This window comes from Siphateles boraxobius, unplaced genomic scaffold (genome assembly GCF_051911475.1).
Source record: "Siphateles boraxobius isolate OS27281-9 unplaced genomic scaffold, OSU_SipBor_1 56, whole genome shotgun sequence".
In the NCBI taxonomy this organism is placed as follows: Eukaryota; Metazoa; Chordata; class Actinopteri; order Cypriniformes; family Leuciscidae; genus Siphateles; species Siphateles boraxobius.
This window is the reverse complement of record NW_027509182.1, coordinates 7,880,554-7,907,976: the sequence shown is the minus strand read 5'-3', so window position 1 is coordinate 7,907,976 and position 27,423 is coordinate 7,880,554. Positions and strand designations below refer to the sequence as shown.

Here is a 27,423-nt window from a genome sequence, read left to right as displayed (position 1 = left end):
TGATTAGATGTGAAATATTTCATTATCTCACTTGTAATTAACGCAAAGCTTCCGCGAAGAAAAAGTTTTACAGCAAATGGCTTTGAGCCTAACGTTAGACGAACGAACATGTTCAGAAGCGTGACATTTAAATAATAATGTATTGTATTCATTCATAGTAAACTTATTACACCGATTTTTTTTTTTTTACCACAGAAATAATTTTAGGGACATAAAATATTGAATTGTGATTAATGTTTTTAAATCTTACCGGTTTATAAATTATATAAGTTAACTTACAGTGTACAAAACAATCGCCAAGACAATATGATCACTACAACAATATTATAGTAGTATGAATACTAAATTACTCTGATTTCATTTTCAATAAAATCCAAAACTGAAACACAAGACATTCACATTTGAATTAAACCAGAGATCGCGCCCGCGGTGATCCGAGACATGTGTGCTGTGTTTGCGTTGCTAATGTGTTGCTATTGACAACAGTCATTATAAGTATTCCAGTAGTTTAGTCACCCTGACCCAACCAAAATATTTTGATTATTTAAAGGGTGTGTGTCTGAGAGAGAGAAAAAGTGATTTATTATTAAAATTATTGATATTATTAATATTCAGTCATACACACACATGGATAAGTGAGTGAATATTATTATCATTATTAATAATACTAATACATTCGCTATGCCTTTATTTAGAGAGTGGGCGTGCAGCAGGCAAACCCAGTGATGCTTCTGGTCCCTCGACTCCCTCCTCATCTACAGTTGTGACACAGACACTTTAACAAGCATTTAAAAGGAAGACTGCTTATGCATCCACATCAAAAAATGCACAAGACCTCACTGCAGCTATTTCATTTTTCATTGCAAAGGACATGATGCCATTTCTAGGAAAACTTATACCTATCACTCTCAGTGATCCATGTTAATGTTAATTTAATTGTATGCTTAAAAACAGTGCATATAGCTGCTAATTGTATTTGTTGTTAGTTGATTTTCAAATATTAAACTTGTTGAAATGTTTTCAGTGTGTGTATCAGTTATTTTTGAACATTTCCATCTCTTTTTAACAAAACCGTGATAATACTGATAACCGTGTTAACTTTGGTCACTATAATCGTGATATGAAATTTTCATACCGTCCCATCCCTAGTAAAGACACAGATCTGGGTAAGACTACAAAAAATTCTGCTGTATTGAAGGTTCACAAAAGCATGTAGCCTCCATAATAATTAATAAAAAGAAGTTTGGAACAGCCAGGACTCTTCCTAGAGTCAAACTGAGCAATCAGTGGAGAAAGGACTTGGTTAGAATGGTGACCAAGAAGCTGATGGTCACTCTGGTTGAACTCCATGATCATATATGGAGATGGGAGACACTAACAGAAGGACAAACATCACTGCAACACTCCACAAATCTGGGATTTATGGCGAAGTGGCCAGACTCAAGCCTCTCCTCAGTGAAGATGCATGAATGCCACTTGGAATTTGCAAAAAAACACCTAAAGGACTGTCTCAGACTGTGAGAAACAATATTGTCTGGTGTGATGAACCTCAGTTCAATGCATCATGTATGGAGGAAACCAGGCACTGCTCATCACCTTTACAATACCATCCCAACAGTAAAGTGTAGGTGTAGCAGCATCATGCTGTGGGGGTGTTTTTCAGTGGCAGGGACCGGGGGACTTTTAGATTAGAAGGAAAGCTCAACGCAACAAAATATAGCATTAGCCTTAATGAAAACCTAGTCCAGATCATTCAGAACCTCGGACTGGGCAGAAGGTTCGCCTTTCAACAGGACAATGACCCAAAGCACACAGCTAAGACAATACAAGAGAGGACAACTCTGTGAATGTCCTTGAGTTGCCAAGCCAGAGCCTGGGCTTGAACCCAATCAAACATCTCTGGAGAAACCTGAAAATGGCTGTCCACCGACGGTCCCGATCCAACCTTACAGAGCTTGAGAGGATGAGGAGAACAATGGAAGAAAATCGCCCAAAGCAGCTGTGGAAAGCTTATCACATAATGCCCAAAAAGACTTGAGGCTGTGAAGGTGCTTTAACCATGTAACCAGTTTTTCCTTTTGAATAATTTGCAAAATTAAATTTGACACAGATCTGTTTTTTGCTTTGTCATTATGGTGTATTGAGTGTAGATTAATTGGTGAAATCATTAAAGTTCACATGTTTATTTCTTGAGATGAAGGTAGAAATATTGGCATCCATGACTGAGTGCTTCTGTGCAAGACTCGACTGGAGCTTTTGTCCAGCACAGAAACAAAAACCCTGTCAAATGAATGAGGGAGAGTGATTGCCATACTTTTCCATTACAATGAATCTGTCAAAGTTAGCTGGAAGTCTTTATCTCTGTATATAGTCTCTTTCTCTCAGTCTCTATATCTTTGGAGAAGCTGCAAATTGGTCTATGCTGTCCGGTTCACGCACCCTCACCCAGAAGAGCGCGTGCACACACACACACACACACACACACACACACACACACACACACACACACACACACACACACACACACACACACACACACACACACACACACACACACACACACACACACACACATTTACCTAGCTATCTAAATGGGAACATTGCATAGCCGTAATGGTTTTTATTCTGTACAAACTGTATATTCTATCCCCTTACTCTAATCCTATCCCGGCCTCAACCTACCCATTACAGAAAACTTTCTGCATTTTTACATTTAAAAAAAAAACTTGAACTATTTTATTTTTATGCCATATTTACAAATGAGGACGTCCCTAAAGTGAGGTTTTTGGAGATTTTGTCAGGTTTTGGTCACTTCTGGGTAAAAATTTGTCCCCAAAATATAGGTAAGTACACACACACACACACACACACACGTACTTGGCTAGCTAAAGGATAAATATATCATTGACTTCTATTGTTTCATACATCTGGGTATAAACACTATAACCTAACACATTTTGACATTTTGTCGGGTTTAACTCACTTTTGGGTAAAAGTTTGTCAAAATTTGGTCAAGTAGACACACACACACACACACACACACACACACACACACACACACACACACACACACACACACACACACACACACACACACACACACACACACACACACACACACACACACACACATATATGAGTCATCAAGTGCTATAAGAGGCTCTTGTTTGTTCTGAATAACTGTGAAGTTGCCATCATAAAACTAATTGCCGCTCTGCTATCATTTCCTCTGTATAATACCTTCATTGTTTTCACTAGGCCATTATGCTTTCGTTCCCTCATTTCACATCAGCAAACAAACACTCTCTCCTGTGATCTTCCCATCCATATTTTAGCTATAAAATAACCCGTTTATAAAGACACAGAGGAGGAAAAAAGTGAACACACCAGAATGTAAAATTTCTTATTATGTTCACTGCTCTAAAATTACATTGAGTTTGCAAACCAGACTGAGTTGTTTTTCTTACCCTTGTGCGGGACATAATGTAGACAAAGCGGCAGACTCTCCAATGTTTTTGAGATGGTTTATATTGCATCAGTGCAAGAAGGATTTCATACGAGGCAGGTGTAGTGTGATTTGCAATAATTCATCTGGATTCAGGAAACACAGGCACAAAGGAAAGACAATCTGATACACCAGTAGCTAACCAATAATCGTGATCAACAGAGAAGACATGTTTATAAGTTATTTATAAAGAGTACAAGTTAAGTTTCAAGTCTATGAAGGCCAAGTCCTGTCTGAAGTAAAAAAAATAATAATAATAATCATCTATCTTTAAAAAAGGATTATTTCTAAACACTATCTCGTTCCTTAAAGGGTTAATTCACCCAAAAGTGAAAATTCTGTTATTAATTACAGACCCTCATGTCTTTTCAAACCTATAAGACTTTTGTTCATCTTCAGAACACAAATTAAGAACTTTTTGATGAAATTTGAGAGCTTTCTGTCCCTCCACTAACAGACTACACAACTACCACTTTCAAGCCCCAGAAAGGTAGTGAAGACATCATTAAAGTAATCCATGTGACTCCAGTGGATTAACCTCAATTTTAATTATTTACAAAATATTAATCTCCAACCTGCATTCACAAGATTACCATGACGCATAAATGTTGATGCGAGAGCAGACATTAATTTAAGATTAAAATTTTGCAAATAAAGTGGTACAGTAAGTTTGTTTTTGTTTTTTTGCATAAACAAAGCACTCATGCCGCTTCTTAAAATTGATGTCAAATCACTTTAAAATAATAAGTTTAATATTGCTGTTTGTGAATGTAAAAGGTCTGCAAAGTTTCAAAGATCAAAATGCAAGGCAAATTGTCTTATTGTCTCTCAAAAGAAACAACCGATTATGAAATGCCTGAAATGAGTCGTTGTAATGCCAAACCAGCAGAGGGAGCCCTCACCTGAGTACTGACTGTTCTCCTCCCTCTGCTTCTTCTGCACTCATTTCCTGTTTGACTGCTATTTAACCAGAGACCATTCTTATACTCATTGCGAAGTATTGCCAGTTTACCTGCCTTACCGAGTGTTATTTCCTGTTGATCCTGCTTGTCTACAGTGTATGATTCTGCCTGGTTATCTGTTTCTCGATTTTCTGGATTATCCCATTGTTTTGGTTGCCTGATCGGACTGATGTTTTTGCTTGGACCTTTTGCCTGCCTACTCACTATTGCCTTCTGGAATTCCCCTTTGTAAGTTGAAAGTAGTGATGGCGAGATGAAGCTTCATAAAAAATTGAAGCGTTCCATCCAATTGGTTCACTCATGTGCCGAAGCTTCATGGTGCTTCATTTGCTCTATTGTGCCATCAAGTGGACAATAAATGTAAAACGTGCAGTGTGATTATAATGACATCGCATGGTTCCATCGCAAAAAAAAGAAGCTTGAATAGATCGCTAACAAACTCGCGAAGTCCCAAGTCCACAAAATGTGAGTGGGAATCCATTGCATTTTGCTGGCCCTTATATTTCAAATAGACCGCCAAACCGCAAACCACTTCCTGAAGCAGTCACGTGGTACAGGCGGCTCGCGAGGCTTCAAACGTCACCACATATGTCACCGACACAAGCCTCGATATGCGCTTCACAGAAATCATCCCGGATTACTCGACACACGCTTCGAAGCCTCGATACGGGAGGACACATCACTAGTTGAAAGATCTGACTGCTACCTTGGTTTTGACCCTCTGCCTGCCTTATCGTATTTGTTTGTGGAAACTGTCTTTAATAAACTTCCGCACATGGATTCTCACTCAGCCTCAGCGTCCTCGTTACAGAATACTTCGCCTCCCATGAATCCAGCGGAAGTTTCGAATCTGCAAGCAGCATTCGCTTATCAAAGAGATATGTTAAAGGGATACCAGGAACAACTAACCAAGCTCCAATCAGTCAACGAACATCTAACGCACTACATCCGATCACTCCCACAGCCCAAGCCAAAGACGGTAAGCTTTGCTCTTCCTGAAAAGTTTGATGGTACTGCTGAACAATGTAAGGGCTTAATTCGTCAAATCAGACTGTACTTTGATCATCAAGATGATAAATTCGAATCAGAGGAGAAGAAATGTGCATTCTTAATGACGTTGTTAACGGGGAGAGCTATTGACTGGGCTGCAGCAGTTTGGGACTCTGATTCACGGTTCAGATATTCAGTGGATTATTTCATCCAGCAACTCTGTGAAGTGTGTGAATACCCCGCCGGAGGCAAAGATGTGTCAACACAAATCATTAACATCACACAAGGTAACCGCACCGCTGCTGAATATGCTATTGAATTCAGAACACTTGCTGCACAGAGTGGTTGGAATGATATCGCTTTAAAAGCCATGTTTCACCGTAGTCTCAACACGGAGCTGCAAATCAAACTAGCTTGTAAAGGAGAGAATTCCTCTTTTTCTGAATTTGTCACTCTTGCCATTAAAATTGATAACCTCATGTGACAAGCTCCGAAACGCAAGGGCAGCAGAGGAAATCAGGGCAATTCACAGATTCCAGTAACTATCGAGGCACGCACTCACGATGAACCTATGCAACTCAACGTCTCCCGACTTTCTGAAGGGGAAAGGGAGAGGCGTCGGCAACATCAGTTATGCTTTTACTGTGGTGAAGCAGGCCATCGCAGTCTAGGATGTCCACACAAATCCCAAGCTGTTCCCATGGTAAATATCGAACATTTCTCCTTACTCAGTAACAAATCGTTTACCTTACCCATTACTCTCAAGACTGACACGTTGATTCTTGAATCAACAGCGATGATTGACTCTGGAGCTGCTCTGAATCTGATTAACAAGGACATTGTCACGAAGTATAACATCCCCATGCAACCATGTACCCCACCTATCAAAATCAAGGCCATCGATGATACACTCATTGGAGAGGGGATCACTCATCAAACAAAAACTCTCACACTTAATGTTGGTTTGCTGCATCAAGAGTCTATCACATTGTATATCGTTGATTCTCCCAAATTCGAGATCATCCTGGGACATCCCTGGCTATCTATTCACGACCCTGACATTTCCTGGTATCATGGTGAGCTGATTCATTGGTCCACATTTTGTCTAAATCACTGCTTCCCCACTGAACCCAACCATGTCTCACAACCAGCATTGAAAGTCCAGATACCCACAAAACTGTGAACATCCCCGCCTATTACTACAATCTTTCTGAAGTCTTTAGCAAAACCAAGGCCGCACAGCTACCACCACACCGACCCTGGGACTGTGCTATTGATCTGCTTCCAAATGCCATGCCTCCCAAAAGCAAAGTTTACCCTCTCTCACGTACCGAAAGTCAAGCAATGGAAGACTATATTGAAGAGGCTCTGAACTCAGGTTTTATTCGTCCATCTACATCTCCAGCAGCTGCAGGATTCTTCTTTGTTGAAAAGAAGGATGGAGGACTAAGACCCTGCATCGATTACAGAGGACTAAATAATGTGACTGTCAAATTTCGTTATCCCCTTCCTTTAGTACCCTGTGCCCTAGAACAGCTGCGGGAAGCCGCCATTTTCACTAAACTGGACTTAAGAAGTGCCTACAACTTAATTAGGATAAGAGAAGGTGATGAGTGGAAGACTGCTTTTCTTACCACCAGGGGGCACTATGAGTACCAAGTTATGCCGTATGGGATGGCCAACTCACCCGCCATCTTCCAGTCATTCATCAATGAAATCTTCAAGGACCTTCTTAACCAGTTTGTGGTAGCCTATATTGACGACATTCTCATCTACTCAAAGTCTGAGGCAGAGCATATCAACCATGTTAAAATCGTCCTTTCTCGATTACTCGAAAATCAGCTCTATGTCAAAGCAGAAAAATTTTAATTCCATGTTAATCAAACCTCGTTCCTAGGCTACCACATAAGTCACCATGTAGTAAAAATGGATGAAGTAAAAGTTCAAGCAGTCACCGAATGGCCCCAACCCACAACAGTCAAGGGATTGCAAAGATTCTTAGGCTTTGCAAACTTCTACAGACGTTTCATCCGCAACTACAGCACCATAGCGTCCCCACTAACATCACTTCTAAAAGGTAAACCCACAAAGCTAAGCTGAAATAAAGAAGCCAACAATGCCTTTATCACACTGAAAGAAAGATTAACCTCTGCCCCCATTCTGAAACAACCAGATCCCAGTTTACCTTTTATAGTAGAAGTGGATGCCTCCGACTGTGGAATCGGGGCAGTACTCTCACAGAGACACGGTCAACCAGGCAAACTGCATCCGTGCGCATTCTTTTCAAGGAAACTAACCGCCGCTGAACGGAAATATGATGTGGGGAACAAGGAACTGCTATCCATGAAGGCAGCCATCGAGGAGTGACGACATTGGTTGGAGGGGGCGGTCCACCCATTTCTAATCATCACAGATCACAAAAATTTGGAATATATCAAAAGTGCAAAACATTTTAACCCACGTCAAGCTCGTTGGGCTTTATTCTTTACCCGCTTCCAGTTTACAGTAACCTATCGGTCCGGCAGTAAGAACTGTAAAGCAGATGCCCTCTCCAGACGATACGACCTTCCCGTAGAACATCTCACCACAGAACCCATCCTTCCTCACTCTGTCATCCTCGCTCCAGTTTCCTGGGACATCATGGAGGAATTACAACAAGAACAACAACGTGAACCACAACCCACTCACTGCCCTCATGACAAACAGTACGTACCGATGTCTACGTCAACGTATCATGCAATGGATCTACACTTCCATTAGTGTAGGCCACCCCGGTATTTCTCGTACTATTCGTCTGCTACAAAATTCATTTTGGTGGCCTGCAAGGGCCAAAGAGGTCGCCGCTTATGTAAAGTCTTGTCAAGTCTGTGCCCAGTCCAAAACCCCTAAAGAATTACCCTCCGGTCTCCTACAACCACTACCCATCCCACAACGCCCATGGTCCCACCTATCCATAGACTTTGTCACTGATCTACCTCCCTCCGACAATTGTACCACTATTCTAGTCATTATAGACCGTTTCTCAAAATCCTGTCGTCTAATCCCATTAAAAGGACTACCTACCGCCATGGAAACAGCCCAAGCCCTGTTCCACCATGTCTTCAGAGTATATGGTCTCCCAGAAGATATTGTCAGCGATCGAGGCACACAATTCACTTCCCAAGTCTGGAGAGCTTTCTGCAAACAACTGGATATCAACGTAAGTCTCACATCAGGATATCATCCTCAAGCCAACGGCCAAGTTGAACGCCTCAACCAAGAAATCGGCAGATACCTACGAACCTACTGCAGTCGAGAACAACATCGATGGTCTGAGTTTCTACCTTGGGCAGAATATGCTCAGAACTCTCTCACATACACATCCACAGGCCTGACCCCCTTCCAGTGCGTCCTGGGGTTCCAACCTCCCTTGTTCCCGTGGTCTGGGGAACCTTCCTCAGTCCCAGCGGTGGACGACTGGATCCAACGTAGCGAGAGGGTGTGGGACAGTGCACACGTCCGTCTCCAGCGGGCCGTGAGAACACAGGAGTTCCAGGCCAACAGACGACGTCGCCCACATCCTCCCTACCAACAAGGACAACAGGTCTGGCTCTCGACAAAAAACATCAAGTTACCTGCCAAGCAGGAAGCTCAGTCCAAGGTATGTTGGCCCTTTTAAGATTCTCAAGAGAATTAATGAGGTAACTTACCAATTGGAGCTTCCTGATAATTACCGTATCTCTCCCTCCTTCCATGTCTCCCTCCTCAAACCGGTCCACCCGAATGCTGACCCTGGTCATGAGACCCCAGAACCACCACCTCCATTGGACATTGATGTAACTCCTGCTTATCAAGTGAATGAGTTACTAGACTCAAGACGAAGAGAGGGTCGGCTCCAATATCTGGTGGACTGGGAGGGCTATGGACCTGAGGAGAGATCGTGGGTAGCCGCCCGGGACATTTTGGATCCATCTCTCATCGAGGAATTTCATCGAGCCAGACCTGACCAACCAGCGCCACGACCACGGGGACGCCCACGTCGAGCTCCAGGAGTCGCTCCTAGAGGAGGGGGTTCTGTAATGCCAAACCAGCAGAAGGTGCCCTCACCTGAGTACTGACTGTGTTCTCCTCCCTCTGCTTCTTCTGCATTAGTTTCCTGTTTGACTGCTATTTAACCAGAGAACATTCTTATACTCATTGCGAAGTATTGCCAATTTACCTGCCTTACCGAGCGTTATTTCCTGTTGATCCTGCTTGTCTACTGTGTATGATTCTGCCTGGTTATCCGTTTCTCGATTTTCTGGATTATCCCCTTGTTTTGGTTGCCTGATCGGACTGATGTTTTTGCTTGTACCTTTTGCCTGCCTACTCACTATTGCCTTCTGGAATTCCCCTTTGTATGTTGAAAGATCTGACTGCTACATTGGTTTTGACCCTCTACCTGCCTTATCGTATTTGTTGTGGAAACTGTCTTTAATAAACTTCCGCACATGGATTCTCACTCAGCCTCAGCATCCTCGTTACAGTCGTCAATAATTCCTGTCTTCTGTGTGAATGTACGTAGGTTTGTAACAAATTTGTATAATGCCAGCCCATGGTCTTCATTAGCATTATTATTATTATAATGACTCACAAAACAACCGATACTGTCCATGAAAAAAGATTCATGAAGTAGCTCCCTATAATAAGACAGCTGAGCTTGTTTGTCGTTCATACATTTTAACAGTTAAGGGGACCTGATTGTAGAGAAACGTTTCCTGAAAAAGAGCTAATAGTGCATTCAAAACCCCCTCCTGAGTTACACAGACCCCTGGATGGGAATCACTGAGCTGGAACATTATAGTCAAATTATATCTGTTTTATACTGTAGTTTATTTCAGTTTGACAGTCTGACTGAAGGAAAATAACTGCTACTTTAAAACAAGCGGCAACATTCTATACTGAAAAATGAAGCCTACCTGGAAGTGCGAAAAACTACAATACATCGAAAATCTGCTAGGGGCAGGTCCCAAAAGGGAGCAAATGTGCATAGACCCCAATGTTAAAATGTCCGTTTTCACAGCATAAATTCATGTTTTTACAGGTTGGTCACATGGACTTTTATTGTATTTTTCGATAGGTTCCGAGTGCCTGACAACTGTGAGGGGGGTGAATTTTATTCTAACTCGTTAGTTTAGATCGTATTTAGATATAAAATGTATGACAAATAAGGGCGTGGTTAACTTGGATTGACAGCGTGATTGACAGCTGATAATGGGCTGCGCCTGGAATTCCTGAAATTTGACGTCTTCGGCCATGATCTGACACAACACATCATACCACCTCTGTATCCTTTCTGAACAAGATGGGCGCTGCCCATACCCCCCAAAAACGACCTCAAAACCGTTCTTCAGAAAGTCTATGGGTGACGTCACAGACGCTTTGTCCATATTTTTTACAGTCTATGCTTTAAAAGCAATGATGAGAGAACGCTTTTCATTGAGCAAAACAGCACATGAAATATTAAAAATCCTCAACTATATGTCTTTCGACTTCAAGCAAACATGCACAAACTTAAGAGGCTTATTAATTTTCTCCCACTACAGCAGAAAACTTTCTTCAAAAAGGTTATTTGGCAAACATTTTAGAATGAAAACTTGCTGAAAGCCTCTTGTTTTTAAGAACACAGCATGTTTGTTTGGATGAAGGCATCTATCTGAGATGAGGTTGATTTCTAGTGTCTTACCCTTGAAAAGATGCTTCAGTCAATGCTTAGAGAATACCAATGCAGTCCATTATAGCCTGTGCCCTTTTACATTCTCCATTATTACAGTAGTTTTATGGAAATATCATTACTTTCTAATTAGAACAGGGAAATAAATCAGTGCAAGGCAAAAAAAATTATTTAAGGTTTCTCTGTAATGATCAATGTAGAGCCCAAAGGCTTAATTAAAACAAGCATTTAAATATATAGTATTCCCACATCCAATAAAACCTTCCAAAGCCTCAAAAATATCAAGGACAAATTGGAAATCAGTGCTCCCAATATACATGTATCTTGCATATAAACATATTTATTTAGCATGAGCGCTTGTCATTGCTTTTGTGCAAGTAGATACAGTATGGTGTTGTTTAAGAAGTATAAAGAAGTATATCTATACAAGTCAGACTGGTAACCAGAAAGTTGCAGGTTCGATTATCAATACCTGCAGGAAATGACTGAGGTGCCCTAAAGCAAAACACCCAATCGCTCCCTGGGCGCCACAGCAAAATGGCTGCCCACTGCTCTGGGTGTGTGTTTACTACTCACTACTATATGTGTGTTTACTAACTTGGATGGATTAAATACTTGGCCTTCACGTCATGTTACTGTTGACGTTACTGTTGCATGTTACTATTCGCCTGTTGAATGAAGGCCACCCCTGAACTGCTGACCTGTGTTAAAGGGCTGTAATTGTCTTTTTACTGTGGCCAGTAAATCTTCGAGTTCCTCCATCGTGCCATCACAACATTCAGCCGATGGTTGTTGCCTAGCAACCTGCGTTGAGAGCAAACACTTATTTCTTTATTTAATAATTAAGCTTTTGTGACTGATATGCACTGCAACAAAGTGTGTTTAAATGGATGGGCTGTTTTGTCTGAAAATTCTCCATGTTCAGAAAATATCTGCATAATCATGGTGAAGGGTGTGTGTATGCAGGCCAATTCACACCACACAGACAAACGCCAACAAACACCAACAAACAAGTCTGCCATTGGATTTAGAATTTTATGAAAAATTACTGTCATATACACACCATATACACAGTCATATACACACTGCCCCAAATAGACACCAACAAACACTGATGGAACATGTTCAGTCAGTCGGGTGAAAACAAACCTTGACCCAAGCCAACAGACACCGACAGCAGTAACACACCCATCCAAAGAAACCCAACAAACGTGTTTGTTTGCATTTGTCTGTGCAGTGTGAATTGGCCTTGAAGGAAATGTCTCGGAGATAGAAACCATTAATTACATTCACATTTTTGCAAGCCAACCCTGCCAAATTTTGCTTCTGGTGGTTTCTAGCTGATCCAAACGAATTATTTATAGTCAATAGTTGGTCCAAGGTAGTCCAGATTAGTTGACTGACTGGACTACCAGCTGGTAGGGTCGAAGTCAAGCAGGTAGATTATTTTAAGCCCATGACACACCAAACCGACATCAAAGAACTATTGAAGACGAAAGCTGACTTTGTTGTCATCTCAAGTCGTCTGCGTTTGCGGCCAAAAAGTTGCACTTGAACACATCGCAAAGTCAACAGTCAATGGCCAACTAGCACTCACATTGTGTACCTGCATGAGAGGAAATTACTGTCTATATCAGCAGGTGCCAGCTGTCCGTATTAGTCATTCAAAAAGGGAAACCAAAACTCAGATTGTGGATATTGAACTAAACAAAATAGAGCTTGCATAACCATTTTTAATATGAATCATGTTGGTCAGTTGGTCTTTACTTTCTTCATTCCAGACGGCCATGTTGTTGCATAAATATTTGCATCTTTATGTATTTTGCATTTGCTCAACATTGTGTGCAATCTTGACTTCATTGTTTGCTTGCTTTTATCATTTTCTCTTTTTTTCTCGTGCACTGGTTCACTATGTTGAACTCTCGAGATGTGGTAGGAAGCATAGTTTCTTGTTTGAATGACATGGATTTAATAAACTTGAGCAAAATAAGCAAGCTGACATTCAGTACAATACTTCTTTAATTTCGAATACATACAGATGTCATTTCTGTCTTTTAGTTTGTCAAGAGATTTAAAGCACCGTTTTTGAAGAGTGTGCATGTGCTTACATGCTCTAGTACATAAGAACGAGCCTATGATGGAATCTGGAAGTAAAGCAAAAAAAAAAAAAAGAATTAGCCCTCAAATACCATGTCCATAATTTACAGCAAGACATCTATCTAGCATTAATTCAATCTCAAACAGATTCATTAAAGGAAGTTATTACTCCACCACCTGCATGCTTAACATCATTAACCAATGTGGTTGAACAACAAATTTGCGACAGTACGGTTTCGGGAAACAGTAATGACTAGCTAGTTGATTTCTTCAACGATGCATCATACTATGGTAGTTAAGCAGCGAGTGACGTTGTTGTATGGAAAACGCACACCAGAAAGATTTCTCTCATTTACTGCCCAATAACGATTCAACATGCTCAATTGGACAAAAAGCCGCCAACAAGGGTGCCTATTGTGCTGACCGTGTTGAACTGTAAAACACTGGCCCAACTTTGGCTTGATATGTTACAGCCTTTAGATAGGTTGGTTTGAACTGGCAGACCACCTTGGACCAGCAACCATATTGCAGAAACCAGCTTAACCTGTTATTTTCCCCAAAAGGGATCTGGATTGCAAATAGTGTTTGAATAAACTCCTTCATGCAATTTAATGAAGATGAAACATGAATCTTTGCATTTCTAATATGAAACAGCACCTACATTCCGTTTAAATTGCTTCATATCACGGCATATCAAATTGTATTCCTCCTCTGCTCTGCCAAAAAATGAACAATACACTTCAAATTCGAACACAACAGAATTCAGATGTTACGCCCAAAGCAGTTAGCAGAGCTCCAGAGTGTATCACATGATATTAGAGCGGGAGATGAGAGAAGGAAGGTCTCTGCTCCTTTCTGAAGATCCCTGCTGTTGTGTGTTTATCCAAGGGAATAGTCAAGCCATTCTTCAAAGCGAAGTGTTGGAAAAAGGCATGTTGGGGTTTTACAAGTCTTGCATAGATTTTGGTAAGCTCTCGCCATTTCTGTGTGCAGTTTAGGCCTACCTCAGATGGTCTGTGGGGGTCCCGTCTCAAGCTCGGATTAGAGTTTAACTGACTAGGATCAGTCATGTAATGCTACTCAGCATGGTTCCTCTAAGGGTTGGCGTTTAACAGCTGATCAGAGGTCAGATAGTAAGCCGGACACTAACCTGCAGCCATCTGCATGTATCCTGCCAAAGTGCAGATCCTCCTCTCCCAGGCTCCACCGGGCAGGAAGATGGTGATGATAGCCAGCAGGGAGCTGACCGCCAGCAGAGCACATCCACCTGAACACAGCACTGCACTCGTCTGGAACACACACAATGCACAACACTTACAGATACTGCTGCTATTAGAGGAGTCCAGACTTGATTGATTCTGATCCCAATAAATGAGTTAATTTAGCAGAGAACGGTTTTAAAGAGATACAAAAGGTAGAAAAGAAGTCACATGAGGCTTATACCCCTTCAAAAGGTACACATTTGTGCCTAAACTGTGCATATTAGTACCTTAAAGGTACTGTACATACTTGTACCAAAAGTGTACATTAGTACCTAAATGGTACATATTAGAACTTTTTCCTGAGAGTGGCCTTCTTTCTTTTATGGACCACAAAAGGAGATTTTTTTTTTTTTTTATGTCCAGTTGGCATTCGTCCATATAACGGAAGTAAATAGCGACCAGCATCAAGCTTTTTAAAAAAGATGCAAAAGTATCACAGAATGATGCCATGTGACAAGTGCTGTATATATTCCAAGTGCTCTGGGGGTATATGATAGGGTTTGGTGAAAAACAAACCAAAATTTAATGTTTTATTTAACAAAATTCTTGACCTTAGCTGTTAGTCTTCTCTGCGCAGCAGTTTATTCCGTCTCACCCAGAAAAAGCACACAAGTTGTGAGAAATCAAGATTAACAAAAATGCGACATGATCTGAGGTGAATATATCCGTTGTGTTCGTCATAATAAGAAGTTATCGCGTTCATATCTGTTAATTGTCATTCTGACTTTCATCAGACAAACAGAAATCCGGTCCGGTGATATTTGACTCAGTTAAGAAAATACACAGCTACTTTTTTCAGACTATTCTCTACTATATGGACGAGCGAGAACTGAACTTAAAAAAAAAATCCTTTTGTGGCCCATAAATGAAAGAAGGGCATATGGCATTAGAACAACACCAGGGTGAGTAAATTATTATTTAATTTTCCATTCAAGATGAGGTTGAACTATCCCGTTAATAGTTCATGTTAAAACCATAGATTTTAAATCCAAACTGCACTAAACATTGGACAAAAACATAATATGGCTAACCGTGTAAAGCCTCACATATGAAATAATAAAATAACATTATTTCATAACAATAGTCAGTTTTTTATTTAACTTTTTTGCATATACTATATGCAAGTATACTATTTGATACATTAGGATGTTATAGTACAATCTTTGAAGCATTCCTATTCCTTTTTTTTCCTTCATAAAGGACTCTTTTCATTTTGGGGATTTGGGATAGTCAAAACAAAAGCTGAAAGCAAGTTTATAAATAAGAGTTTATAATACTATATATATTTTATAAAGAAAATCATATGGGTTTTACACAACATGAGCGAATGATGACAAAAAAATAATAATTTTGGGTGAGCTAACCCCCTATTAAATTATTAAATGCCAAACACATAGTTATAGAAGGAAAAAAACATTTAAACACACTCACACATCCACACATGAGTTGTTCAGGTAGAAATATAATGAAATCAATCAATTCTCCCTAAGTGTTTACTCAGTGGAATCAATTTAGAGAAACAGTGAGTACTGATACTCTAATCTACCACCATTATTAAACCAATCACTTCATCAGCCCTACACATGCCTGGTCAAAAAAAACAAACACAAAGGACATCCCAGTTAAGAGATGTGTAAAGTAAATCTTTCTCATGGACATGGTTTTTTTTTGTTTGTCAGAAAGCAGGTGTTGGCATGTATTTATAAGACTATGGCACAAGACTCAGTACTTAAAGAGCTTGCTGTACAATCCCTAAAACAAAAACATGGAGGGTGCATATCAAAATCAGGCAATTGATCTAACTCTGATGTAATCCATATAAGCATATGAAGCAACACACTCTGACATCATGCATTATTGATCTGTGCACATATAGATTTGGGTAATAACTGTAACTTAAAGCTTAGATGTTTCTGTTGTATCAGACTTTTACCATTTACCTTATATCATATATCATTCAACAAAGTGTTATAATACACAAATAGCCATAGTTAAATTGCAGTTTTGGGAGGTGGGGGAAATTCTGGTGCAAACAACATACAAAAAAATAGACTGAGTAATCAACCAAATAATATACACATATAAAATGTACACATACACATAAAATATAAATATACAATAATACACATACAGTAGTGGCCAAAAGTGATGTCCGGCCAAGGAAAATTCTCATCTTCGCCCTTTATTCAAATATTATTAAAATTGTGTTAATGATTTTGTAAGCATATAGCGTTGGAGTCAAGTGTTGATTTGTGATAACGCAATGAAACATACCAAATTGTGCAGACATAATTTTTGGCCAGGCTGTCATACAAAGAAATTATGAACACATGCAAAAAAGTTTTTTTAAATCGGCATGAAACAAAAGTTGTCATAGTGTTTTCTTCCATATTGTAACGTATACACACAATGTAAAGCTATGTAAAGCGTCATCTTGAAAAAGAAAAAATGTAGGGCAGGACTTGATTTTTTCAATTAGGAATTGAAAAGAGAAGAGATGTTGCTGCAAGAGGGAGGGGGAGTTATTTTGATTAAAACTCATGAGGGCACATAAATAAATAAAAAATGTGCATGGATAAATCATTTGCAATAAATACTGCAATATTCCATTAAAAATTTTGTATTGTCAATTTTCATTTTCATAGTGGCTTTAAAGGAATGATTGTCTCCTGCAGAAAACAGAAGCAGTCTTTCTGTAAAGGTGGGTCACAGGTGGATGCTTTTCAGTGAGAAGCATTCAAGATTTCAAACTGAGGTTTTCATTCTGACAGTGTGATGCCTCTTCATTAGATCAACTGGGGCTTTCAAATACCCCATATTTCCACACACAGACCTGCAGTATCAAACTTAGTGGACCGAATCAAAAAGATAGTAAACAAAATATCTGTTAAAACGCTATCAGCTGATCTCTTGCAAGAGCAATACACATATACATACACAAAATGTATATATTAATACAAATGCACCAACTATAGCGACTTCATTTTCCTTGTAGTCCAAATGGCGAAGGACGGAATGCAAATGGAGACGAGATGGCAGATTCATAGGTGATATCTGTATATCACAGTATTTCTAATGGTAATGATAACATCTGTAGTAATTATGACTGTTTTGTGTAGATGACAACATTACAACATCCTTTACAATAATGAAATGCCTGCACTAGAAAGAGGGGAAAAATCTAATAACGCAGAAGTGGAACGCCGCAGACACTCGGAGGAAACATATTTCCTTCAAACTGAACTCATTCCCCTTTAAATGGTATTCATATATTCATAAAAACGTCTAGTTTTCTCAGTGCCATCTCTTGATCTTGCCATCTTTGAAGCCTTTCGATGAAATGAGCTCTTGCCCACTGTGCTGTCAAACATTACCGTGTTTCATTACAACTAATAGAGACATATTAGGGCTGCAACAGATCAGATCCAGAACTAAATGGTACCCTGGAAAATCATAAATAGGCAGTCTATGACAGGAATGTTGATGATGCTCATAAGTTAAACAAGCAGTATGCATATTTCATCCCTAATGTATATAGTACACGTATGGCTAGGAAACAGAAATGTACTTCCTGAGGTCAATACTAATTAGTGGTGCTTGCCAAGTGCACTGTTACTTTTCAAAGCGATCAAACTTTTGATTTTTCATCTAATGGATGATAATATGGCCAAAATATTTCATTCTCTAATGTTGAAAGAGGGTCATCATTTAATTACCCTCATGTTATTGGAAACCTTTATGACTTTCTTTCTTCTGCAGAACACAAAAGAAGATATTTTGAAGCATGTTCAGTTTTGGTTACCATTGACTTCCATTGTTTGGACATAAAAACACTCACAATATCTTCTTTTATGTTCCACAGAAGAGAGAAAGTCATACAGGTTGAGGGAGATTACAGTAAATGATGACAGAATGGACATGATGTGTCCATTATCATGTAGAAGAGGCAGATTCAGGTATATCCCACTTCATGTGTGTTTACGTGCACGTTCTTAAAGGAGCTAGTTCATCCAAAAATGTTAATTGCATCATAATTTAATCTCCCTCATGTTGTTCCAAGCCTGTGTGAGTTTCTTTCTTCTGTTGAACACAAACGAAGATAGAGTGAAAAATGTGGATAACCAAACAGTTGACGGTAGCCACTGACTTCCATAGTATTTTTTTTCTTACTATGGAAGTCAATGGTTAAGATCTTCTTTTATGTCCAACAGAACAAAGAAACTCATACCAGTTTGGAACAACATGAGGGAGATTCAATGACAAAATTAAAATTTTTGTGTGAACTATCCCTTTAACCCGATTATGCTTAATAAGCCGACAACGCATATAGTCATGTAAACGTGTGATGGTGTTTTAACCTTTATCGGAGTGAGGTCATGAATGGCTTAACCTGATTTCGTATACAAACACATTAACCTGTTCTGTCAGCTTATTGAAGTGTGCATGTGTGACATGTGACAGGAAAGTGTCCTTGCAACACATTTTAGTGCTTCCAGACAAACCGAGCGTTTTGCAGTAAAGGAGGAGGAAGTATAGCGCAAACTCTGACACTTTCTTGACCCAAGAAATTATAAAAATGTGTTCTCATCTCGTGCAGCAGAAGTAAAAGAGGTACAAATACTCTATCTTTAAGTGCATGAGAGGATAATATATGAGTCTCGTTTACACGTTGGAACACTCTTTTGTTTTTGATGCTTCACCACTGACATTACAAATTGAATACTCAGTCAGATACACAAATGATTATGTTTTGACATCACTACCCATCCGCGACATAACCTGATTTATTAATCTTGTGAACAACTTCCGCTACCGGTTATTGTTAGAAGGTACACCAGGACAATGGGTTATTTTAATGAGCTTATTTTTGTGAGATATCAGCTTACTGATGTGCACGTAAATGTGCTCATTGTATCTCTCCCTAACTTATTGTAATATTTTCATTTAGTATATAAAGATAAAGTTCAAAGCCCCCAAATATATAATTAGACAAAAAAAGAAGATAATAAAAAAGAGCTGATAATGCAAAGAGTGGGCCTCACCTATTGAAATGTTAATACACAGCTTAACCATTTTGCATTCTTACTTGTTTTGTTTTAGCAGAACAGTATTGCATTTGTTATGCACCAATCATGTCAATGTTATTTGTACTATATTTAGTGCAAACAATTTCATGTGCACGTATGAACAATCAGCTTTCGCAAATATGACTAATTTCATGCATTCCTCAAAGACCTTACTGTATCAACACACTGCCCAGAATTCAATTCTCCTTAATTAGTTTGACATTTCTGGTCTGGCTTTTGCCACAACTAATTAAAGATTATGCTTCTGTTCTCGTTGGAAATCATAATTTTAAATCCATGATTACAAAGTGTCCTACATTGTACTTCTGAAACTTCATCATATACAGCATATGCACACAATAAATACTTTCCAAACTCCAGCTGCTGTTCATTTACAAGAAAATATGCTCCTTACAGCGCAACCTTATTCAGAGAGCCGGGGCCGGTTGCACCATGAACAATAACCTAAAATTATGATTTCCATTACACGAGAGTAGGTGTTAAAACTTCATGGTGATTTGTACTCGGCTTTCGCCAAGATAATCACCAACTAAGACGTAGCTTTACAGTAACCTATGGTTCTCCATCCATTTACGCTTCTTTCCATCTGGTGACGTAAATCTCCTTCTGTCTGGTGTTAATAGCTGCAGTGTATTGCGCGTCAGCACACACAACGGCTGCAACCACTGTGCGGTCCCCCCATAACAACCCTCTGGATTGAGCGGAGTAGGGAACATTTCTAGGGTCTTCAAGTGGGCACCTTCCGTCCTCAGTGTTTCGTCGACTAGCCCACGACACCTCATGAGGGCTCGACAGTGACTCTGGCGTCCCAGAGTCACCCCCCTCCGTCCCCCACTCAACTCAGCCCAGCTTACTGACCTCTACTTCCCACTTGCTGCTGAGACCTAACCACAATCTCACAATCTCTCCGCAACCCAACCATACGCGCCAACCCGTTTGACTAAGGCTGTCGAGCCCCACTGGTGCGTTAATATGCAGTTTCAGTGGCAACGGTTCCGTATGGCATACCACCTACCACAAATCACAATATCTGCCCAACCACCCGTCATTCACGCAATATACACACGTAATGACTGTAAATACTACACAACCTATACAAATAAACCAACAGACTTTTCAAACAAAAATGGCTCCTTACAGCGCAACCTTATTCAGAGAGCCGGGGCCGGTTGCACCATGAACAATAACCTAAAATTCACAGCATTTCAATAACTTCTGGTAATGTATTTGAAGGCTGCTATTGGAATATTGAGGGTAAACCTCATATTACGTGACTACGCATTACTTTACAGGGAGCTTACGACAGGACAGAGTTAGTTATAAAATAGCTAGTAGTTACTAACCCTCTAGTGTGGACTTAACGGTCCAATTTAAGCAAGAAATTATGAATGGCTGGTGCAACCCCAACCAGTTTCCTAAATAAATGCTAATTATTTGCCTCTATACACACTGCAAACAGTAAACAGCACTGCAGATGAAGTGCATTGCGAAGGAGAGAGGTCACGCTATGATGGAAACCAATTTCTGTGTAACTAGAGGAAATGATTATAAGTAACTACACATTTTGTCAAACCATCACATGATGCACCTCACAAAACATTCATTTGCATGCTAATTTGATTCAAGTCGAGGAAAAATGGATGTTGTCCTCTGTGAATTCTGTAGGGCACAGAGAAAAAATATAACTGACAAGTACTTCCACAACTGCAGAAACGTCCTATTCTAATTTCATCTAAAAAATAAAATAAAATTCAATGCCTTGAACCAAAACATTACAACAAGCAATGAACAAAACATTCAAAGCAATGAACAAAAGGAAAAATACTTGCATTCTTTTATGAGTGAATGAATCACTCATCTCACTAAGACCAGTATAAAATACAATATATTAGGTATTTATTGTAACAATTTCAAATGTATACAAACATGCAAGGTGTTTGAGAATGCATGGAAACATTTGATTACAATTTGATAACATAACTTGCAATGCTTTATGGGAATGGGCGGTTACTTCTGATCTCTGTGGCTTGATTCCTATTTCCATGCTATCAGATCAGATCTCTTTCTAAGATTATGGGTAGTGAAGTTCTTTGCCAGGATTTTGTCAGTTAAAGGGTCACTCCACCCATTTGCATTAAGATTTCCATTGTTAGAAATCCAGTCATACTATTGAATGGTCATGCAACACTCTTTCATTTTCCCCTGAGACGAGAGAAATCCTCTATTTCCCTTCTTCACTTCCTCCTACAATGACGCAAAAATCGTCATTTTACGTCATTGTAGGAGGAAGTGTAAAAGGGGGGGGGGATTTCTGTGAAGACTACAAGCACTAGTTCCCACCCTTTCAAACCCGCCCATAGGGGGTTGGACCTAATGCGCTAACAGACCTATCAGATCAGTGCCAGTGCTTTGATTTCACCGGGAGAAACTTTTTGAAAATATGGACGAAGGTACTGAATACACAGGCGGATGCATTATGGAGGATCTGGATTTTGACGAAGTTATGGTAGAAACGGATGTTCGTGGCTACCTTTATGAGCCACAGTATAGCGAAGGGCAACTGAGGGCTATGGAGGAACCGGAGGCGGCTGAAGCTGCTGCCACCACAGCCGATGCAGACGATCTGCCTGCCGCGGACGAGGAGCCCGCAATGGCTCGAGCTGGGGCAGATTGGTGGTGCCTGTGCTCTCACTGTGCGCCAATGGACACAGAACAAGAGTCTGTCTGCTGCCGAGAATTCCAGCGGTGCTACAGAATCGGAGGATGACACGGACGTCTGTGTTGTTGCTCACCCGAGTTTCGCACCCCATATGGATAGCGGCGTCCTGGAGACCTACTTTAGAATACCTAAGGTCAACTGGCAACGTCAGCAAAGCCTACAGGGTCAAATGGTCGTCTTTCTGTAAAGTAAGTTTATTTTCATTTTGTTAACACGCTAACGTGGCAGGTTCATTGCACAAATATCTTGCAGTTAAGCTAGCTACTGGTCTGCGGAGCTGAGCATTGCAATGCACTATGGGGATTGTTGTCTACAATCCACAAGCACTAAAAAGTCATTTTCTGCCTTTTATCGGCCAAGAAGGTCCCAAATTAGAAATTTATGATACTGTTCTACTACATATATGACCCACTTTCAATACATATTCATGTCTCCACCGGTGGAATGACCCTTTAAGGGGATGAACTGATATTGAAATGCTGTCTGATAATTGTCATGGTTAAAATTCAATACATTTTAGACATTTATCAATAAGTATTATAAATATATACTACTTTGCAAATCAAAACAAAAATTCTACAAATTCATATATTAAAAATATGTCATTATTCGCTGTAAACCTGCATTCTTAAAGCAGGCAAATGCTAATGTACGGCTTCAGAAGACCTTCTGTTTGGTTCTCCAAGTTATTTTGGTCTTGATCAAAAAAGAAATAGATACATTTAGTCCTGGTTTGCTTGGCGTTCACACTGTCATTTTTAACGACAAACATAAAGATACAGATTAAACGCATATAGATAAGGTCAAAACCTGATTGGACACACTTTTTACAATGTATAATTGATAACTTAGCGAAACATTCAAAGCAATCCTGTGTGCTAAATGTGCTTGTTGTATGTGCGTCCATATGATGGTATTTTTTACCAGCTGTGAACTTAAAAAGAGCCTATAAAATGTGTCGAGTCAAAACAGTGGCAGAAATTCCTCTGTTGCAAACACAAATGAAGATCTGCTACAAAGGGCAACGTAGCTCCTATGATAAGAAGAACCAGGTATGCTTGAGCGTTCAGTCCTTTTTAGGGTCGCATCTTGTGACATCACGTCCTGTTTTGTGTTAATTTATATGTCGTTGGTCCATGTTGCTTTCATTTTTCAGTCGAACCACACCAGAGTTTGTTTGGAAGTGGACTGTGACCCCTGAAAAGGTGGGCACCGGGGTTCAGTTTGGATGTTTGTTGCACACCAGGGTTCAGATGGCAGTGTTCACACTTATTCAAATGAGCCGCACTAACAGAGCAATCGCACCAGGGTTTTGTTTTATCAAACCAAACTTGTCAAGTGTGAACACACCTTTATAGCAGAAGAAGTTTGTGCATAAGTTGTACCGTACAATTTATAGTGCTTGACAGCCATGATCACTGTATTGCCTTTTTCATTTTTACAAAAGTACAGGTCGAAAAACCTAGAAAACCTCTCCTTACTTTGTCATTAAATTTTAAGTGGCATAAGGATGTGTAAATGATGACAGAAACATCATGTGGGTGAGCTATTTCTTTAAGGGGTGGAAAATGATGTGAAATAACTGGAATGGTTCATCCAACAGTCAAATTCATTTCAAAGACCCAAATGTCACCCACATCACCCTCACTTGTCAATGAATGAGGAATGCAGCAGTTACAAAAAAATAAGGCTTATTATTCTGTAAGGGTTTTAAATTCGACAGAATTTGCACTTGATTTACTAGACATACAGACTGAAAATCAAGATCAAGGTTGAAGCTGTCTTGTTACCATGGTGAAGTATTTTCTCATATATGTGAACCGTGTGTGTGTGTGTGTGTGTGTGTGTGTGTGTGTGTGTGTGTGTGTGTGTGTGTGTGTGTGTGTGTGTGTGTGTGTGTGTGTGTGTGTGTGTGTGTGTGTGTGTGTGTGTGTGTGTGTGTGTGTGTGTGTGTCAGATCCAAATCTGGCTTAGCTGTAGCTACGAGACGAAGCGGGCAGTGCCAATTAAGAGGGAGGTGTGTTAGAGCTCAGACTCTAACTTAATGAAATAAAGTCCTTCAGCCCTAAGGAACATTAAGCTCCAATACACTTTCATTCTCTCACAATCAAGCTCAAACCCACATGAACTTACCTTAAATGATTTGTTTTATCTATTAAATTAAAACTATACAAAACATCCTCTTATAAAGGATAAAGAATTGAAAGTGAAAGTGAAAAAATCTAAACCAACATTCAGTGAATTTGCCCATGTTGGAACTCTATAAATCCTGTTTTCCCTATTATCCTTCCTGTAAGAATTCAGACAACTATGGCATGCACCTCTTCGTTGACGCACAGAACAATCTTCAGAGTAAAAAAAAAGTGTTTGGAGATGTAGTATCTTTTTATAGTTCAGGTTCCAATGTACAAATGGAGAAAAATACTGATGCACTATTTGGGGTTCAGATGATCACACTAGTGGAAGAGAACATCTATGTATAGGAACACTTTCAAAAAGGCAGATTTGCTGGGAAACGTACTTTTCATGCACTGGTCAATTTTGAGATTTTGGGATATTTTGCTTCCATAACAGTCTTTTTCAGACTAATGCGAAGAAAACATTAAAAACACACAACACAAATTTTAAATATTTGTTTTATTACTTTTTCCTATTTGCATCTGTACATTTCAATTACATAGCTTATAGCTTATTTTTAAATGCCATTTTCTCAAATTGAGTTTTCTCTCATGCACAGAGCCATAAATCTACATTTCAGTAGCACTTCCATACTGTACACCAAACTTTATTTTTATTCCTATCTATATTCGGAAGGGGTTTATTCATATATCATGGTCAATTCATTCAAAAACATGGTGAAAATTGATGGCTATTGACAGTATTTATAGAGTGATAAATACCCTTTGTAAAAACCTTCAGCCTACCTCCAATATGTCAACAAAATTAAACAAAAATTCTGAACATGGCTTTATCCAATGTTCAGAATTCTGAAGACGTATGCAATTTGTGCATATTATAATATATAATACCTCAGTTGCATATTTAGACATAACATTTCCGAAAACAACTGTCTGTCTTACCGTATTGTGATTAATCAACTTGGAAATTATGGTGATATCTATTGGTTAAAAGTTTTACCCTATTAAGGTGTCTTGCCTTAGAAACTCCAAAGAATGACAATGGTTTGGAATGGTATCTTGGAGCTAGAGAAAACACAGCTGCTCTGTGGGTTCAGGGGGAAATTATGCAACTCCTCTCCTCAGATCAAGGATGATTTGATTCAAAACGATAAAACCCCTTAAACACATGGCAAATTATAGAAATGAACTGTAACAGGATGCATCTCAAGTAGGCCACTAAAAAACATCACATTAGTGAATTACTTCACGCAGTACTAAAGTGTCCTGACCAGCATGGGTTAGTCATTACTTCACACATGCAGAGTAACATGCATGAGCGTCTGTTCTTAGCAGCCCTCCACTGTGTTTTACCTCTCGCTCATCTCCTGTTCTGTGGGGTAATAGCAACACCAATCACTGTAAGTGTCTGTCCCTGGCATGACAGCTCTCTCACTTTCTCCCCCTGTAGTGTCTCATCAAAGACAGCCCCCATTAGTGCCGTAACAGACCTTCATAAACATCACTTCTCGTGTGAGACTGTGGCACAGCTCCAAAACATTTGCTCCCCCCTCTTCTTGTTCCCCAAAATATTTGTATCCTCTCTATGCATTCTGACTGATTTAATGAAAGAAATGTTCTGTGTTCAATACATGTGATTAGTACTTTTCTGAACCTTCATTAATTTTGGATGAACTATGTAAATAACGGTTTGATTAATATTTCATGTTCCTGTTTCATGTCTGTCATGTGATCCCCTGTTCAAGTCATGTGATCCTGCCATGTGGTCCCTTGTCTCATGTGTCATGTTTTCATTGGTTCATTGTTTCATTGTTCACAGGTGTCCCTTGTCTTGTCATTAGTCTTGTGTGTATTTAAGCCCTCATGTTTGCCATGTGTCTTTGTCAAGTTTTATTTGTTTAACCATGTCCATGCCCATGTCATGCCATGCTTTTGTTTTATGTTTGTTCACGTTATCCTAAAAAAACTGCACTTGGGTTCTCATCAACACTTTCCTTCAGTGGACGTCACTACATTAGCATTGATTAATTGATCAATAACTTTTTTTCTACAATAAGAGAGCAACATTTTAAATGAGTGACTTTTTGAATAACAGAATATTTTTTCTATCCAATAATATTGCGAGTCAAATATAAAAGTGTAATGATCCCGACGACCAGGCAAAAGGGGAAGTGTTATGGAAACCTGTTTGAAAACAGCCATTTTTGGCAACCCAGGGAATTAAAATCACACACAGAATAGCAACACAGGCAACAGTAATTATCAAAAGGTGAACATTTATTAATAAGCAAGAACATGAATGTACAAAAATATAGGCAACAGTATAAGCAAAGTGTGCATGTGTATGTGAGTGAGAAAAAATGCAAAAAAGATGACAACTCAACAGTTATACAGCTTATACGGCGAAACAAAATTGCTTTTTTAATGTTTAATATTTAATTACATTTATGAAAAAAATTGAACATATTTGGCTTATTTTCTTCTCACACAAACTAACACCATGTTTGAAACTCTCTTTGGTGATGCTAGTGGAGCAGAGATTACACACTATATCTTTAAAGAGGACCTATTATGCCCCATTTTACAAGATGCAATAAAAGTCTTAGGTGTCCTCAGAATGTGTCAGTGAAGTTTCAACTCTAAATGCTCCAAAGGCCATGCCCAAAATGCCCCTTTTTGGTGGAAGCAAAAACAAGCTGTTTTCCTTTGTGGATGTATCTTTAAATGCAAATGGCCTGTTCCTCCCCGCCCCCCTTTCCAGAAGAGGGCTGTGCCTTTACAGCTAATACCTCAGATACTCCAGGAACAACAAAACAGGAGAAACGGTTTTGCATTCCACTGTGCTGCTTTTTTGCACTGGGACTGTATGATACACAAACATTTTAACACAACCATCTCTCATTTCTGTAATGAAAACTTCCTCAAATAAATTCTAGTCATGCAAAATCTAGACTATAGAGACTACGATATG

At 39.5% G+C, this 27,423-nt stretch overlaps 1 protein-coding gene across 1 annotated transcript in view; it reads right to left on the bottom strand.

The window, feature by feature from the left end:
* The window catches only part of lhfpl7 (LHFPL tetraspan subfamily member 7), a 201,315-nt gene that overhangs the window by 125,417 nt on the left and 48,475 nt on the right, over positions 1–27,423 (bottom strand). The window contains exon 2 of the mRNA XM_077206609.1: positions 14,397–14,535. Within this exon, the coding sequence (XP_077062724.1) occupies positions 14,397–14,535 (139 nt within the window). The remainder of the gene's footprint in view (positions 1–14,396; positions 14,536–27,423) is intronic.